Source organism: Colletotrichum destructivum, chromosome 5 (genome assembly GCF_034447905.1).
Source record: "Colletotrichum destructivum chromosome 5, complete sequence".
Taxonomy (NCBI): Eukaryota; Fungi; Ascomycota; class Sordariomycetes; order Glomerellales; family Glomerellaceae; genus Colletotrichum; species Colletotrichum destructivum.
In genome coordinates, this window is record NC_085900.1 from 509,054 (window position 1) to 525,317 (window position 16,264).

Genomic DNA, 16,264 nt, shown 5'->3' on the forward strand with positions numbered 1-16,264 from the left:
CCAGAAAGCAGCCTGCAGATCCAGTACACGATGGGAACTGGTCGGAGGGGAAGAGCAAGAAAAAACAAATAAGGACAATGGCAAGAGAGTGGTGGCATGATTGACAGGGAGCGCCATATACACCAAACCGTCAATAAGAGGCTAGGGTGGGCAAATCACTTCATTTTAAAGATGGTGCAGGTTGCAAGATGAAGATTGTCAATGCCACCACACACTCTCTCTCTCGCTCTCTGAGTTGCATGCAGCTTTGCCAAATGGCTTGCTGGAGGCGAGCCACTGCGCACCTCTAGCAGTCCAACCCCCAAAGACGACAGAAGCCAATTAATTCCACGGAAACGAGGAGAGGAGCGAACAAACCAGAGGAACCCAATTGGAGCAATGGCTCGACACTGTTGAAACTTGTTGAGGGCGGGAGGGGCCCGCTCCCATCTTGTTCCCCCCTTCTTCCCTCTCTCGCTTCTGTTTGTCACTCTCACATTCACTCTCACCCTGACTCTCACTCTCACTGTCATAGCTATACCCTGTGCTGTCAGGTCCCTCAGCTTTCAGCATCTCAGCCTCGGAGATGGCTTCACCAAAGCACCTGCCACCTCATCCATGGGACATTTGAACTAAGGATGCATGGTTTGTTGGCTCCCCGGGCCATCTTCTTTTCACAATTTAAAGCTCCGTCCAATTCCATCTGCAGCAAACTTGAACGGGATAAGGGGTCCCCAACCACCATAGCTATAACCACCACCACCACCACCACTTGGGCCCCCTTCCGTGCTGCAACCGGGGTACGTACCGACCGCCTCGGACCAGGGCATGAAGAACCCTGAGGCTGTCATTGGCCCGACCCCTGTCCATCTTCCAAGTTCCGTCCTTGCCTCGAGTGGCCCTGCCCACATCCCTTTCCATGTCCAGCGTCCCTTTTTTCGTGCCCCTTCCATGTCCCGAGTCCTGGTGGGTGGCAGGCCAAATGTCTTTTTTCGTCGTCGTCCTGGGCTCGCTCACCGCCTTTGATGGACTTTTGGGGTGTTTCGATCGGTATCCGTATGCGCTACGATAGACGGACTGCGAGAGAGAGAGAGAGAGAGAGAATGCTTGATGCCCCTTGAAGGGCACCCCTCCCCTCCTCTTTCCTCTTCTTCGTCCCCTCTCTCTGCCTCCCCTAAACCAACCCAGCGGAAGTGACTTGGCCATGCTCTGGTAGGTAGACTCCCCAAGTCGTCCGTTCCCCTGGGGGACTGTGGACGCAAAGGAAAGAAAGAGTGAGTGGGGCGAGTCCTTTTTTTCCTATTTCTTTTTCAAGATGGGCTCGCTGTTAGGAGGAAAAGGTGCAAGAGAGAGAGAGAGAGAGAGAGAGAGAGAGAGAGATAGCCGCGCCCGACCCCCCTTGGTAAATCGTAAATGGTACCTCGCTACCTCTAGCTTTACGCGTTTTCCATACGCTGCCAATTTCTGGTTCGATCCCAAAAGTTTTCTGTTAGGCAAAGCGTGTTCCCCCTAAGCCCTGGGACACTGAACTGTCCAAACAGGTATCTAGAGGTTCCCAAAGTCAACTACCCCCAGCCACTGTCGCTCTTCTTCCTGATCCGCTTTCACTTGCACTTCCTCTTCCAAAGCAACTCTCGTCGAAGCCTTAACTCTTCCTCTCCCTCCGCCTCTCCACAAACCACCGCACATGCACAAGTAGCACCATCTCTGAGTAGAAGAGACCTGGAAAAGCGCCGCCTCAGCCCACACCACCACCACCACCACCACCACCACACCCGCATCCACACTCACATCCACACGGAGCGCATCTGCTGCACTCCTAATCCCAGCAATCCCAGCACCTTCTGGAGCAACAGAGCAGATCCTGACCCAGGTACCTTGGGCGCCACCAAAACTGTATACGGTACCGCACCATCCCTGTACCGTCCGGTCCTGTCCATCCTGCTGTTGTTGTCCATTCTGTGCGACGTTGCCCTTCCACTTCCACTTCAATCCTCTCCATCTTCAACCTCCCTAAATCCGCCTAGGACGTTCGTTTCTCCCCCCCCTCTCTCCTCCCTTCCTCTCCCCTCGACTACGAACCCACGAGCGCCCGTGACGACCTCTCGCGCTCTGCGGAATTATCAAGAGACCCGTGCCTGCGTCCTCCGCGCCCTCCCGCTCGACCACGCCTAGATAGCGGGCGTCCTTCGTTATCGCGCTCCGTACCCGAGGTTGTGGACTAGACTGACACCCGGCGAACACCAACGCCCTGAACCACAACGCAGCCTTCGCCAAGCATCGCGGCCTCCCTCCCGACCTCAATTGCGAGTCGCCGCTCTCTTCCGTCTTTGCATTGAGTTCCAATTGGAGCTCCGTCGCCCGCCATGAGCGACACCGCCAGCAACGAGGCCTCGTCGCCAACATTCGAGAAGCCCGTGAGGACCAGCTCCTCCGGCCCCCAGATCCAACGGAATGCCAGCACCAAGCAGCTAAAGCTCATGAACGGCCCCCTCTACCAGCAAGGCCACAACAACGTCAACGTTGTGCTTATCCGAAGAGTCAGGAGGACAGACGACAGCGCCTGGAAGATGCTGAGCCGATGGATGGTTGAGAACCAAGTCGGTACGTTGTCTTGTGTGCCTCTTTCTCGACCTGCTCCCCTCTACCCCACACTTGTTGTCTTCAAGCCACACCGGGAGCTCTCCTGTGTGACACCGCAGCAGCCATCGCAAAGAGACAGTTACCCTTGCTTTGACCATGGATCTAGCTAACACGTCCCGTCGTCAGGCCTCTCTTTCAACCTCCTGGCCCTCCTCTTTCTCGCCCACTTCTTCATCCCAAAGGCGCAGCCTCACACGGTCAAGTTCTTCACTCTGTCCTACTACAACCAAGAAACTGGCCTGTATGGCGCCGGCCTCGGTGACTCGAGTCTCCTCGCCTTCTGCATCGTCCTCTTCACCGGCCTGCGCGCCGCTACCATGGAATACGTGCTGGCACCCTTGGCCAAGGGTTGGGGCATCAAGAAGCGCAAGGACCTCACCCGCTTCAGCGAGCAGGCCTGGCTGCTGATTTACTACATGGTTTTCTGGCCCCTGGGCATGGTAAGTCCTCATGGGAGTTCTCGAGAGCCTTTTGGTGTTGATCGCTGACGGAACGGGCCACTCAGTACATCTACAAGTCGTCTCCCTACTGGCTGAACCTCCGCGAGCTGTGGACGAACTGGCCCCAGCGTGAGCTTCCCGGCCTCACCAAGTTCTACATCCTCGCGCAGTGGGCTTTCTGGCTGCAGCAGATTCTTGTCATCAACATTGAGGAGCGTCGCAAGGACCACTGGCAGATGTTCACCCACCACATCATCACCTGCACCCTGATCTCCGCCTGCTACAGCTATCACCAGACCCGCGTCGGAAACCTCATTCTTGTTCTCATGGACGTTGTTGATCTCTTCTTCCCTGTATGTTACAGTCTTCCATGTCTGATCCTACATCCGCTAACCGTTCACAGCTCGCCAAGTGCCTCAAGTACGTCGGGCTGAACACTCTCTGCGACTTCATGTTCGGCGCCTTTGTCCTGTCGTGGTTGATGGCCCGTCACGTCTTCTACCTGATGGTGTGCTGGTCCATCCACACCCATATCCCCGAGGAGATCCCCGACTCGTGCTACACCGGCCAACACCCCAACCTGGACGGACCGCTGCCCATTCCCGAAGGCAAGAGCTGGATGCTGGAGCCTTTCTACAAGACGGACGGCATCGTTTGCTGGAACTCCACCATCCGCTGGTCCTTCCTCTCCGCTCTTCTTGTTCTGCAGGTCATTACCATTGGATGGTTCTTTATGATTCTGCGTGTCGTCATGAAGGTCCTTCGCGGCGGAAACGCCGAAGACACCCGCAGTGACGATGAGGGCGAGGGTGAGGAGGAGGAAGACTACGTCTACGAGGAGGCGCAGGCTCTGGAGGAGGAGGTTGGCGTTGAGGACATTGACCTCAAGAGCTGGGAGCGGAGAACGGGCATAAAGAGGCAGGCAAGCTCCTCGGGCGTCAGTCTGCCGGGCCACAGCGATCGCAAAGAGCTGCTTGGTAGAATCGGCTGCGAGAAGCAGGTCGACTAAATCTGAGGACTGGAAGCCGCCCCAAGGATACAACGATTCCAACCCGGGCGGGGGTGGTGGTCCGGTGTATACAACGAGCTGATGTATAGGGGAACGGGAGAGGAGTTAACAGAATTGGTCCACATGGTCGGGAAAGACTGCGGCGCCACATTTTCACGTACTTTGCTAGAGCATAGTGCACGCCTGGATGGCGGGCACACAGGCATAGATGACATTTGACTTTTTGCGTTTGCGAGAAGAGAACCCGTGGGGTTAAGAAGAAAAAAAGACAAGGTCAACATCTCACGTCTTGGTAGGGATTTTGCCGAGTTGGACTTGGTCTAAGAAACGAATGAAAAGAATTTTGAGTTGATGATGCAAATCATAATGTGCTCGCTCAATGTGTAGTCCTGAATCGGCTTCTCAAGTGCGACTCTTGCATGATGATTTGCTGCGGTTGAGCACTTCGATGGTCAAGGAATACAGACATTGAGTTTCATTTGACAGAAGGGGTCTGAGAAAGAGAAATGCCATGTCTTCCTGCTCTCTTCCTCGATATTTGTTGTGTTGAGTTGAAACTGATGCTGAGGTTGTTGCTGTCGTCGCCAGGTGCGTCATTGGCGCCTGGTGTTGGCGCGGAGGGCATAGTTGTAAACGAGGTCTTTCTGGAGGTCTTTGACGAACCCGGCGAACATTCCCTTTTCTCTTGAACTCCATGATGGCGAATGCTCGAGTACTGAGGGCCCGGTTCCGCAGCGCTTAAAGTTGGGATCCGTACTCGGCCGGGCATCTTGAGACCGTATGCGATGTCGGGCCGAACGTTGAGTTGCACTCTTTTGTTGGTTTTTGGATCCGTTGTAAAAGGCCCCGTTGGCCGTCGACAGGAGAATGTACGGGTCGTATGATGTCGTCTGCACCTCGAGTCTTAAAGGGCACGTACGTTGACGGCCAGAGACTTGTAGAAACGACGGTTGTTGACATTGTCGATCGGAAGGTGACGCCACTGAACACCTCCCTCGACGGTAACGCGTACGTAAACGCCGTTTCTTGCTATTCTGGAAGACAATTTTGACGACGTTCCTTATTCTCGAATGGCATCTATCTGAAAAAGATTGGAGAAGCTTATGAGTGCGTTGCTCTGCATAATGAACAAGCCTGAAGACAGTCAGAAACCATAGTGCTCCTAGAGGTCCAAGGCCAGGGGAGGTGGCACGCGGTTGGAGATCTTCGGCGGCTTTGGCCGAGGACTGGCCCCTTGGACTGGCCTGGTCGAGAGGCAAGGAGGTCTTGTTCCCCACACGGTTTTGATAAGCGCCGTTGTGAGGCTGTCTTCGTCCACAAGCGTAGGCGGCTCAGAAAGGGGTGGCCAGCGATCGTGGTCGGGCATGGGGAGTTCGGGAAACTCTTCAAGGTGCACCATACTGAGGACGGCCAGTTCTGCCTGGGGCAGTGTTAATCCAGGGCCACCCAAAGGCGTGGGTTCGATCCCGACAGTTACGGAGGGGATCTCTGTGGTGTTGGGCGGTCCGAAGATGTAGCTATTCGCGGCTGCGTTGGTTCGGGTTGTTTGTAGTGGTTGTTGCTTGACTCATACTTCTGGCGTCTGGATGTAAGGGGCGAAGGACATTTATCGTAAGGGGTACGATAAAACCGGTAATAAAAGGCGACCCATCGTGTGGAGGAAGGCCACCGCGGTGGTATCCGTGGCGAAGCGTGTAGCTCGTTGTCTGCAGCGACTACGCTGAACAGAGACGAGTGTTACTGGCAGCTGAACCGCTCGCCGAATTACACGGCCCATAGGATAACTCCCAGCCGCCGCCAGTCTCATCATCTTCCTGTTTTCGATAATCACAGGTTGGGGGGGGGGGGGGGGGGGGATCAATCGATCAATCCCCCAACCTATGGTTAAAACCACCACATCCCACTCCTCACCGCGATTCCCCCCCCCCCCCCCTCTATGTAGTGGGGAGTTTCTGGAAGCTTTCATCGGGATACGATAATTTTCTAGGGTTGTTGTGGTGGCTTGCCCGGCCAGCAGCGTGCCATCGCCAACTGACTTGAAGATGTTCAAGGCACTCTTCGAGGGTCGATGTGTACTGGTGGTTCCAGTCCTAGGGTTTCCTCTGCACCCGGCAGCTTGAACTGGTTCTTCCCTCAACCTCAGCTCTTTGCCAGGCTGCTTCGTCGTCCGTGGCCGGAGTAGAGAACGGCGAAGGTCCCAGAATGCATTGGGTCATTTTTCGCAACCCTGGATCTAAGAAACCTGACTAAAACCGGCCGCTGAAGTGAGAGGCAACAGGACCAGGCTAACTCCAAACACCAGTCTGCTCTTATACCATACTCTCAGCAGAGCTTCGGGGACGTGTGAGCTCGTCACATAGACAACTCTACCGCTGTCGGTCAACGACAAACCCCCGACATCTCGACTTTTGTAGGCGGGCTGGTCACCTCGCCTTGCGAGGTCCTTCTGACCTTCGGATCTTCTCTGCTTGTCTTGTGCAGGGCCCGGAGTTCCAAATCAGAGTTCAGACCGACCTTGTTCTGATTTTGCTCCTGTAAATTGTACGAGCTTTTGAGCAGCTTCTTGTTGGTCTTTCGTGAATTGCTACGTCTGGGCCAGTGCACTGGGGCAATGACAGAAGAGGAGAGCTTCTGAGGGCCATTGGGTGTGGGAAACAGCCCACAGTTGCTCTCTCTCTTGTTATGCCTTACTGCCCAAAGTGGTTGGCTGTTGCTGGGAAGCTCTTGCTTCTGGGAGACCCTATGGTTTACTCCCACAACTCCTCCCACAAGCTTCTCATCTGGATTTACGCTTCCATCACCCGACGCAGTTTGGTGATGCATTCCAACTCTCAACCTGCAACTAAGACACCAAGATTGGCGCACTGGTCGTCGATAGAGTCTGATGCTATCTCCCCCTAACCATAAGTACAGTTGGGGGGGGGTTCTGCCCCAAGCATCTAGGGGGTGCCAACGCGGATGTCACCCCTAGCGTCGCCTGCTGAGAAGGATACTATGGTCCATCTGCGCTTCGCGAGGCATGTTTCGCAGGTAGCCTGCCAAGGCGTAGAAGGGCCGGGTAAAGAGTTCGACCTTTGGGGCCCGGCGACGCCGTGAACAAAGCAAGTTCAGGCCGGGTTCTGGAAAGCTTCCTGTTGGTGGCACCATCCTGGCTGTGGCTGCCAGAAGCTCTCGTTTCTGAGCCAGTGGGATTGACAGGTTCAAGACACTTCATAAAATGGCCCTTGTAGTTGTCGCGGGCGTCGTCTTCCTCTCCGGCCAGGACGAGAGCTGGCCGGTGTAATACTAAAGACCGGCCGCGGTGGTGTTCCTCTTGTTTGGTCCCGCCAGCAGGTGGCGTTTGTGCCTGCGGAAAGCGTCTTGCATCCGGGCCGTTGGCGTCACGTCCGGCTGTGGAAGGTGTCGTAGATGACGAGGTCCTTTCCGATCAGTCGGGCATTCCAGCTCCACCGCCTGGCCCTTGGAGCTATGGAGGTCGGCGGCCGGCCGGGTTCCCCGCCGTCCGCCGTAACAGCCGCTGTTTCCTAGTGGTTCCAAGCCCTGCCTGTGGCTCGGCCGTTCCGGGCGCCTATCCGTCCTGCCGTAAAGGTCTCGAAGGTGCCGGCGCGGATGGTGAAGTCGCCCTTGTGCAGATTGTGCAAGAAGAAGCCTCAGAAGGTGCTACAAGGCAGCTTGGCTGGCTACCTGTACTCACCGGGCAGGGTCTTAAAGCTAGCGATGGCGTCCCTGACCTCCATGGCATCAAGCGGGCTGACGAACTTCGGGCTGAACCAGGCTTGTTGATTCACCAATCGTCGGCCCTCCTATTCACCGGTGTCATGCCGGGCGTTCCACTGCTGGATATGGTCGGCGATAGCCTGATATTCCTGGTCCCGGGTGAGCCGGGCCCGGCGAAGCTCCAAGCTGTTCATGCTATTTTTCGTCATTGAGGATGTTGATGATAGCGTAAAAGACGCGTCGGTGATCGAGGGGACGAAACCCTTGTTGATAACTTCAAGTAGCGCGACAGAGGGACAAACCCCTTGCTGCCGCCTCTTCTGCGAAAGTGTATAACCAGGCGTGCCCCTCCACGTCAGACTGATATTTTTCTAGGCTCCTGTAAAATACGTAAAATGTTGGCACAGGCTGCAGGCTTGTGAATAGTGGCACGAATCGATCGGTTGATTGTAGTAGTGCTGGTGTTCGGGTGGGTTGCCCGTTCAAGGTTATGGCCTTGGCAGGCCCGGCCGCCCCTCTGACCGCCTAGACTCCAAAGGTCGTGGGTTCGAATCCAACATAAACTTTCAAAGTGACCAATTGTTGGTCTGATCGTTCGATATGCATGCTTATATACGGCTGTCGGGGCAACAACAGCATTTGAAACCTTCTCAAGGTTGTTGGCTCGAGTTCCTCCCTGACGGACGACGCCATACTGATTTGGCGCAATTCCGGGGGCTGGGTGGGTTTACGGATCCCCTCAAACTCCTTTGCAACCTTTCTTTTGAGTGTGCCCCCAGGCTTCCGTAGACCGCCCAGGCTCTGCGATTTTAATCGCTTGCCGTCGGGCTGCATTACTTCCAATAGCGTACGGCAAGTCGGTTGACGCCAGAGCCGGCCACGGGCCGCTGGAGTGGAGAAACACGGCCCCGGCCCCGGGGGAGGGACGGAGGGACGTCACGAACGGCCCTCCGGGCTCTGCCATCCGTCTCCGCCATTCGTCCCGCCACGTCCCCCTGAGAATAATGTATCATTGTATTCGCAAAAGAATTGTTCCGAGGGATCGTGATCGTCATCTGCTCGAAACCGCTTCTTTTGGAAGATGTTTAGGGCGTCGCGAGACCGGTCGTCACTTTCCGTACACGGCATGATATTGTTTTTGGGGGCACAGAGTCGGACAGGGGTGTTCGATAGGTAACGGCTAGGAGTGTTGTCGTTCTCGGGAGGGTCTGCAGAGTCCAGGGCTTCGACCTCTTCTCGGGCAGCACGTCTCCTGGCGTCGTCTTTGCCTCCGTCGCCGTCGCTGTAATTGATGCGAGAGATGTCGACGTGAATGTATCGTTTCTAGTGGCCCACCATGCTATCTTGCGGTCTGATTTACCATCTGGCCGGTTCGCAGGGTATCGGCGTCTTTCTCGCGGAAGAATCCGCCCCATTCGGGCTCGGCTGTTGTAAAACTGGTCTCCCAAGATGAGTCCATGTAATGTTCTCGTTTAAAGTACTCCAAGATAAGGCCTGGGGTGCCATGATAGGGCTTTGATTGGAATATAGCTTAGGCAGCTGAAGCATGTATAATGGTAGGTAGGACAGTTCATCATTGTGAACTTGGATGTCTGAACTCCTGCTGTGTCATGCCCTTGGCTGCATACGAGTCCTAGATAATCCTGCAAGATGCGGAAATACCACAATATCTTATAACCCTCATTGGATCAATCAGTTGGTGACTTTCTTGAATTTCTTGCACATCTGTGAGTACTAGGATATAGAAGTGAAGTAGAAGGGGATTTGAGACTCTAACTGGGACCTGTGACCATCTATTTATCACTTTGCTCTGTTGTTTAGCTCGGAGCTGTTGCCTCAAAAATGGGATATTCGTCTCCTTGCCCTAGATCATCTCATTTGTTCTGTACAGATATTTGGCTTTTCCTTTGTTAGCACAAACACTTGCGTTTCTGCAATCTTCTCTGTTTTCTCCAACGTGAGTAATACTGCTGAGTAGAAAACATGTTTGCTACCGTAGCTATTGCTTGTGCGCCGTTCACAACGAAACAACATTCCTTAACGGCACTAACAGTTTCATTCCCGTGTCTCCTTTGCACACGTTTGTCGTTGCTTTCCTTCTTCCTTCATCTTGTACAGACAATCCAACGGGTTGCTTCATACAGCCCTGTCTCTCGAAGCCAACCTCGACAAGGAAAAAACCTTGGAAGCTCTCAGCTAGCCTTTGCACAAGCAGTAAAAGACCATTTTCGCTTTTGCTACTGACGACCTTGGTTGGCTAGGACCCTACATGGCCATGTTCCGGCAGGTTCTTGAGAGCGGTGGCGTGCCGTCTAGTAGTACGCCATCACCGTTCAGCATGGGTCTCACTGACGAGTGATTCACATGTTGATACGGCAATTGAGAGACCAACAATTTTTGGTTCAGCTCCATGATAACGACTGGCTTTTGCTTCACTTAAAACCTGCTTCCCTACACTATCAAAACGTGTAGGTTGGCGGTCCTGCTGGCTTCAGTGTCAGGTCAAGACGGGGGCACAGAGTAGGGGCAGCAGCATTGAGAAACTAGCGCCCCAGCAATATGGGGCTTAGGGGGGGATCGTCTGTCTGCCAGCTACGCAGCTATGTAAAAGGGGGCTGTCACACTCTGTCCAGGGATTACTAGACAGAAAGTTAAGAATGATGGTTCTACTTACGCATAATACATAGGCTGTCAGGTAATCTCCGCATGTTGGAAGCTAGGCAATAACCTGGGTGGTTTTAGAGTTTGACTTCAAAAAAATCTCGGTTTCGGTTTCGAGGCAAACAACGTGTTGTGTTCATTGATAGCTCTTTATTCTAGACGAGCAACAGGTAATCCCTCTGGAATTCAGTTTGTCAGCATAATTACAGATGATGCCAGTGAGGCAGAGCAGTACTTGGCATTCATTGATTGAGGAATAAACTATAGAAGCCTCGGTCAGTCGTCTTTATCCTTCAGGTCTTGATCTCTGCAACCGCTCCAGACGTTCACTCAGACACTCATTTTCAACACTGTAAACCACAGTCTCTCCTCACGCTCCTAGTCATTTCATTTACATAATGAAGTTTTTGTTCTTCTCTTCGGCCTTGTCAGTCGCTTCCGGCGTCTTTGCCGCCCCAAACCTCGAGCCTGCCAGCCTTGTCGCACGTGCAAACTGCCCCACGAGACAAGACTGCTTCTGCCACGCGTAAGTCCGATTCACCTAGTCCCCCCTGTGGCAACACTTGCAGTGCTCTGAACTGAAGCGAATCCTACGCAACAGGCGATACGACGTGGGCGTTGTGCCCCCTGCCCAACGTGTGACCGTCGCGAACGATGTCTCTGGCCAGGACTCTGGCCTGTCGACCACTGAGTGGAGAGGCAATTCCGGTCCGAACACTTTGGAGACCTGCATGGTAACTGTAGACCGCGTGTGTGGCGACTGCTCCGCCTGGAAGGTTCTTACACAGAAGTGTCAGTATGGTTTAGGGGAATTCTACTGTATAAATTCTTTGCATGGGGCCACTTAAAAAATAGGGGAGAACACGGATTCAAGCATTCGTCCCATGGTAGAAGGGAATGGCTATTCTTCCCAGAAAGACACTTGGTTACAGCTATGTGGCTGTGACCTGCTCGATCCAAGTTCCATCTCAAGATCTCGGGTTGAATAAGAGAACCTAGCCGTAACAACTATTGTGATCAATGCAACAACAACAAACACAATGTAGTACTTCCAACTAATTTAATCTAGGGCAACTAGGTTGATGAAGATGCTGAAGCATTTTGTGGTGTGGGAAACACAGAAGTAAGTCCCTTAGCATGGAGGTTGTAGTGCGGTATTTCAGCAGGGTGTAGCGTTAGGAGGGGTGCAAGAGTAATGCTGTAATTGAAGTAGTAAGTAAGAAGTGCTCGTGTGTTTGGCGACATCTATAGTGATGTGCTGTAAATAAACAAGAAGGGAATTGCAGCAATGCCAGCCGCAGCAATTCTGGTCCTCGCGAAGCTTCTTGAAAATGCTGCAATAATAATATATAAAATGAGCGTAGTCACTCCCTTTGCAGGATGAAGGCTAGCAAGACAGTAACAAACTCATGTAAGCCAGGATATTTAGGCATTCTTGCAAAGGCAATAAACAACGGAAAACACAAGCGTTTGATTCTCACGCTGGCGTTGTTTGCCACCTCGTCCATTAAGCGCAGTTTATGTTTCTTGTGGCTTAGGTTCCAGTGGCGTTCCCTTAAGCTACCTCGTTCTAGGATTCTCACCTTGTTCTTTTATCAGATGAGAAAGTACTGTGTTTGGACTGCGTCAAGTCTGTTTCTTGTCTAAGCAAGTTTGGAAACACCACATGCAGTAAGCCCAGGTCGCCGACGTTTGGTGGTCCCCGGTCTTACATGCAGAAGAAAAGCATGCAAGAACCCTGCCAAGAAACATGTGTATGCAGAGAGCTGTACAATCGTAGTAGAACTACGGTGCGGAGGCTCCATCGGCCGTATGCAAGACCGGCTTTTGAAGCTGGTGCCGAGAGTAGTAATTGGTTTCATGCAGCGTAAGCAACTGCTTTGCTACGGACACCCCTTGAGTTGCCAGAAGCGATAAAACCACATATGTGCGACCTGAGTTGAGGAGTGAGTACCAGTCTCTACGCCCCCGTTTTGGAGTTTTGTGTGATCACAGAATTACCTATCTAGAGAAGGTGATTCTTGCGATGTCGTAGGCTTGAATGTCGCGACTGACATTCACATGCACCACGGATTGCTGCAACAAGTTGACGACACGTGGCTGAGAGAAACATAAGATCCTGCGTCCTGTTTGTTATATCTGCAATCAGGAAGACGACTGTTTGTTGGGAACAGCAGGCAATTGTCAGTCTCGCCCGCAAGCCGCAGCCCATCCACTTTTTCAGAAAGGTTGCATCGTCATGCACAACGACGCTGCGATCAGATAATTCTTCGTAGGCCACCGCATCATGGCTTGCTCTTCCACCTCTCAGCAACTTCTGAATACTCCGTGTCTCGCTCTCAGATGCCCGTGTCATATGATGCTTGGTCGTTAAAGCCTGTCATCATCGCGGGCCATGCTGCCTGCGCTGTCATACACAGGCAAGACGATAGCGCCAAGCCAATCATGCACGATCAAAATCTCAGGGTTCCCCTCTTGAGGCCTCAATGAGGTTACTACCACGGACATGCCGTGTCCTATCGTGGAGCAGATGTATTATCTAGTTGCGTCTGGTTGGGTTTCAGCTCTTTCTGCAGTCACCGGGGGCCTCATTCTCTCTCAGCATTTGTCGAAGAAGATTGGGCCTTCTGATGCCTATAAAAGCTGGCAGAGACCGGAGATGTTCAATGGAACGAATCTTCTTGACAACAGTAAGTCACCCCGCCGCTACCTACATCAGCACTCAATAATACCTCCCCTCACCCAGAAACAGTATTCCGTATTTGGCAGAAAACATGAGACTCCCAATTACGCCCGCTATGATAATCCTCTCCTCCTTCATGGACCCCTCCAATCCCGAGATTGAAGCGGCCCCCACGAGGGGACTCACTGTTAACCTCTTCAACGACGGGTCCTGCACCGGCGGCAAGCTCCCTGGCTGGTACGTCAAGGGCATCTGCTACTCGACTCAGGGGAACCGCGGGATGACCATCGAGAACACCAGACACCACCCGTGCTATCGTGAGTCCAAAGGGACCTCCGGAAGGGTAAAACCATGGTTAGCTAACTAATTGTGTTTCCAGTCACGGTCTACAAGGGCGACGGTTGCTCCTCGGACGATACCGCCGACCTGAACACGAAGCAGTGTTGGGAGATTGGCAACCGCGGGTCGTTCAAGATCACTTGTTCTTCGTGAAAGTTCCCCGTTATTTGGAGGCAAGGTGGCCACATGCTTTCTAGAAGGTATCATGGTGGGAAAAGCCTCGTATCATGTGGAGGCACTGTGTGCTGGGTAAATACTTTCATGACATTGACAATACCACTGAAGACTGCATAAATGTTTGAAAAAAATTGAACCGATATGAGCGGGGGAAAACTTGGGGATTAAGCAAGTCTATTCCGTGACCAAGCTTACAAATAAAAAGCCCTTCAAGTCTCTTAGTTGTCTCAACAGAGCCTCCTCCACGTGGTTGTTTTTAACACTGCGCATCAGTTGGAGTTGGTTATCAAGTCAATGCTGTGATTGCAGAGCCAAGACTATTGATTGCGGACAGTGATGTACATCTTATATCCCCCAGGTCCCGGATATTAATAAAATGAAAAGTTTGTAACATGCAGATCGAACGCTGTTATTGTTACAGCTGGAACCATATGGAATGATGCAACCCAGTCAATCAACTTCTATTATTGGAACCAATCTAATGACTCATGGATGAGGCTTTGCATCTCTTACAAGAAGATATTTCCCCAGATATATTGTTCAAATGACACGAGGGGATGTCCCTAGGCTGTCAAATGCACAGAATCCACCGTGGCCATTTCGCCGCTAAAAAAATTGAAAAGATCTTGAGTTCCCCCTCCCTCTCAAAGTACGCCGACACCTCCAAAAGGTCGTTCAAGGTATGTCTTTGACTTGAAGGCTAGGTTATTGCCAAACTGATACGCTTCTACTCTCACTTAGACCACCCCGGAAACCTACGACGCGTCCACGGACTGAAAGCAGCAATGAGGACTTCCGGTTCAGTCGGCTTCCTGTTTCTGCAAACCGCCAACATGGTCGCTGGGCTCTGCACCTGTCTTCCCCCCACCCAGAACGGCGTGGGGCACAACATAGAGGCCGGGAAAAGGTGTTGCACTGGGAACGGGGACAGGCTCGAAGGAGACCTCTGTAATGTTGCGAGACTCGATGCGTTTCAGAGCTGCTGCTCCAACCAGACAGTCTCTGAGATTGTGGCTTCGTCGGGCTTCGATTGCTCATTGTGAGCAGTCTTGTAATTCGATCATTGACCTGGCAAGCCCGGATAAACAAGCTCGGAAGAAAAGGGGGCAACGGTCGGTAGACATCATGGCCTGGGCTAGGCCGTAATACCAAGTTCACTCACGACTCACACGTGGGATTGCTTTTGGTTAAGTACATTTCTGATTACTGATAAATAGCTGCCAGGAACCCCCCCCCCCCCCCCCCCCCCCCTTGATTGTAAGATATTCAATTACGAGAAAACAATCTGGCGCAAAGCTACTACGTCCAACCTTCCCGCCAACTCGATACTGCTTCTCTCTGCATCTGCAACAACGAGATAGGATCGACAACCCCGCAAGGCAGACCCAAGAGCGCGATGGCGTCGACATGGCAGTCGACGCTCTCTACTAAACGAGGCTCGTGGATGACGCCAATATCCAGTCCAGTACGCTTATGAGCCACCTTGCCCTAAGCGTCGACCACCTCATCCTCCAGTCCGAGGTCCCATGTGCCACGCCAACCGATGGAAGCGCAACCAGACTCTGCGCGATAGGAGAACTTGCAGGCCGTCCCTCGGATGCCGTTCCACAGCACCATCGTGTGCAGTCTCGGCATGGAAAGCGCAGCCGCTGCGGCAATCCGCAAGAGCTCCGTGACGTCCTCGCGGTTGGCTGCGGATGTGAGCACCCTCGACGTGAGAACCAGCGACGTCAGGCCTTCCCAGACCCAGTCTGGCCGACAAGACTGGAAGAAGTCCCTGGCCTCGACGATGAACGTGGCGGAAAGGGTTTCGAGGCCGAGGCTTCGTTCCGCTAGAGCAGCGCCCACTGCGGGCGACGCGGCTCGTGCCGAGTCGGGTCCAAGGCCATGGGGCAGGAAGCCCTCCCGAATCAATGCAATGTATCTTTCGTTGGTATCTTGAAACAGAGATAAGTGCTTGAGTGACTGTGGCAAGTGTGACTCGATGAGGTTGTCGCTCAGAGGGGAACGACGACCCGGACGATCGTCGTGCTCGAAGTCCTCGTCCTCGCCTTGGCCGCCAAAGTAGAGGTTCTTGAAGTAGTGCTCCTTGTCGCTGGGGGACTGCGCGCTTAGCTCGAGCGACAACCCGGCCCCGTCCGCCGAGGGCCACCGAGACAGGATGGAGAAGAGTTTCCGGACTGCCGATCGGATGACAGCGTTGTTTGCGCACCACCACGAATAGCTTTCGGTCAGGTGACAGTTCTGACACGTGTAGGGCCGAAGCTCGATGTTTAGCCAGACGTGCCTGACGAGCCTGGACCGCTGGGGGCTGATCACGTTTTCCACGTTGTCTAGGCACGAGACCCGCAGCTTGAGTCGTTAAAAGGTATCCTTCTCCAGCACGGCCTGCCACTCCTTGCACACCGAAGCATGGGCGGCCCAGCCGCGTGGGAGCTGCGTAAGGGCATCCAGGATCATCAGGCGGAGTTCCGGGGGGAGGGTGCCAAGCCGGCACTCGCATCGTCGGACTTTGTATCGGTTCCTTGTTCTCAAGGATGGGATTCGGGGGTAGCATGGTCATCGTCGATGTTTGCCGCCGAGAATCAAAGATGAGGAAAGAAAACCGAAACAAGC

General features: G+C 53.3%; 6 protein-coding genes across 6 annotated transcripts; 3 read left to right on the plus strand and 3 right to left on the minus strand.

Annotated features, from left to right (window-relative positions):
* Positions 1-2,192: 2,192 nt before the first annotated feature.
* CDEST_07747 (Putative TRAM1-like protein) lies at positions 2,193-5,154 on the plus strand. The gene is made up of 4 exons (XM_062923906.1): positions 2,193-2,583; positions 2,749-3,062; positions 3,128-3,415; positions 3,466-5,154. Exons 1-4 carry the CDS (start codon positions 2,346-2,348, stop codon positions 4,069-4,071), a joined length of 1,446 nt encoding a protein of 481 aa, XP_062779957.1. The 5' UTR covers positions 2,193-2,345; the 3' UTR covers positions 4,072-5,154.
* A 79-nt stretch (positions 5,155-5,233) lies between these two features.
* CDEST_07748 (uncharacterized protein) lies at positions 5,234-5,677 on the minus strand (the record flags this gene model as incomplete). Its single annotated transcript, XM_062923907.1, has 2 exons — positions 5,234-5,491; positions 5,645-5,677. 2 exons carry the CDS (start codon positions 5,675-5,677, stop codon positions 5,234-5,236), a joined length of 291 nt encoding a protein of 96 aa, XP_062779958.1.
* A 1,386-nt stretch (positions 5,678-7,063) lies between these two features.
* On the minus strand, positions 7,064-7,808 carry CDEST_07749 (uncharacterized protein; the record flags this gene model as incomplete). The annotated part of the gene is made up of 2 exons (XM_062923908.1): positions 7,064-7,490; positions 7,756-7,808. 2 exons carry the CDS (start codon positions 7,806-7,808, stop codon positions 7,064-7,066), a joined length of 480 nt encoding a protein of 159 aa, XP_062779959.1.
* A 3,039-nt stretch (positions 7,809-10,847) lies between these two features.
* CDEST_07750 (uncharacterized protein) lies at positions 10,848-11,297 on the plus strand (the record flags this gene model as incomplete). The annotated part of the gene is made up of 2 exons (XM_062923909.1): positions 10,848-10,975; positions 11,051-11,297. The coding sequence occupies 2 exons, from the start codon at positions 10,848-10,850 to the stop codon at positions 11,295-11,297; spliced, it is 375 nt and encodes a 124-aa protein (XP_062779960.1).
* Positions 11,298-13,223: 1,926 nt separating this feature from the next.
* CDEST_07751 (uncharacterized protein) lies at positions 13,224-13,624 on the plus strand (the record flags this gene model as incomplete). The annotated part of the gene is made up of 2 exons (XM_062923910.1): positions 13,224-13,449; positions 13,512-13,624. The coding sequence occupies 2 exons, from the start codon at positions 13,224-13,226 to the stop codon at positions 13,622-13,624; spliced, it is 339 nt and encodes a 112-aa protein (XP_062779961.1).
* Positions 13,625-15,136: 1,512 nt separating this feature from the next.
* CDEST_07752 (uncharacterized protein) lies at positions 15,137-16,108 on the minus strand (the record flags this gene model as incomplete). The annotated part of the gene is made up of 2 exons (XM_062923911.1): positions 15,137-16,000; positions 16,055-16,108. The coding sequence occupies 2 exons, from the start codon at positions 16,106-16,108 to the stop codon at positions 15,137-15,139; spliced, it is 918 nt and encodes a 305-aa protein (XP_062779962.1).
* Positions 16,109-16,264: the final 156 nt, after the last annotated feature.

What these genes read in the sequence shown, in the direction of transcription:
- CDEST_07747 (XM_062923906.1), top strand. Translation starts at nt 2,346, where the DNA reads ATGAGCGACACCGCCAGCAACGAGGCCTCGTCGCCAACATTCGAGAAG. An exon ending in GATGGTTGAGAACCAAGTCG is followed by an intron (nt 2,584 to 2,748) that starts GTACGTTGTCTT and finishes TCCCGTCGTCAG; the next exon opens with GCCTCTCTTTCAACCTCCTG. An exon ending in TTGTTGATCTCTTCTTCCCT is followed by an intron (nt 3,416 to 3,465) that starts GTATGTTACAGT and finishes AACCGTTCACAG; the next exon opens with CTCGCCAAGTGCCTCAAGTA.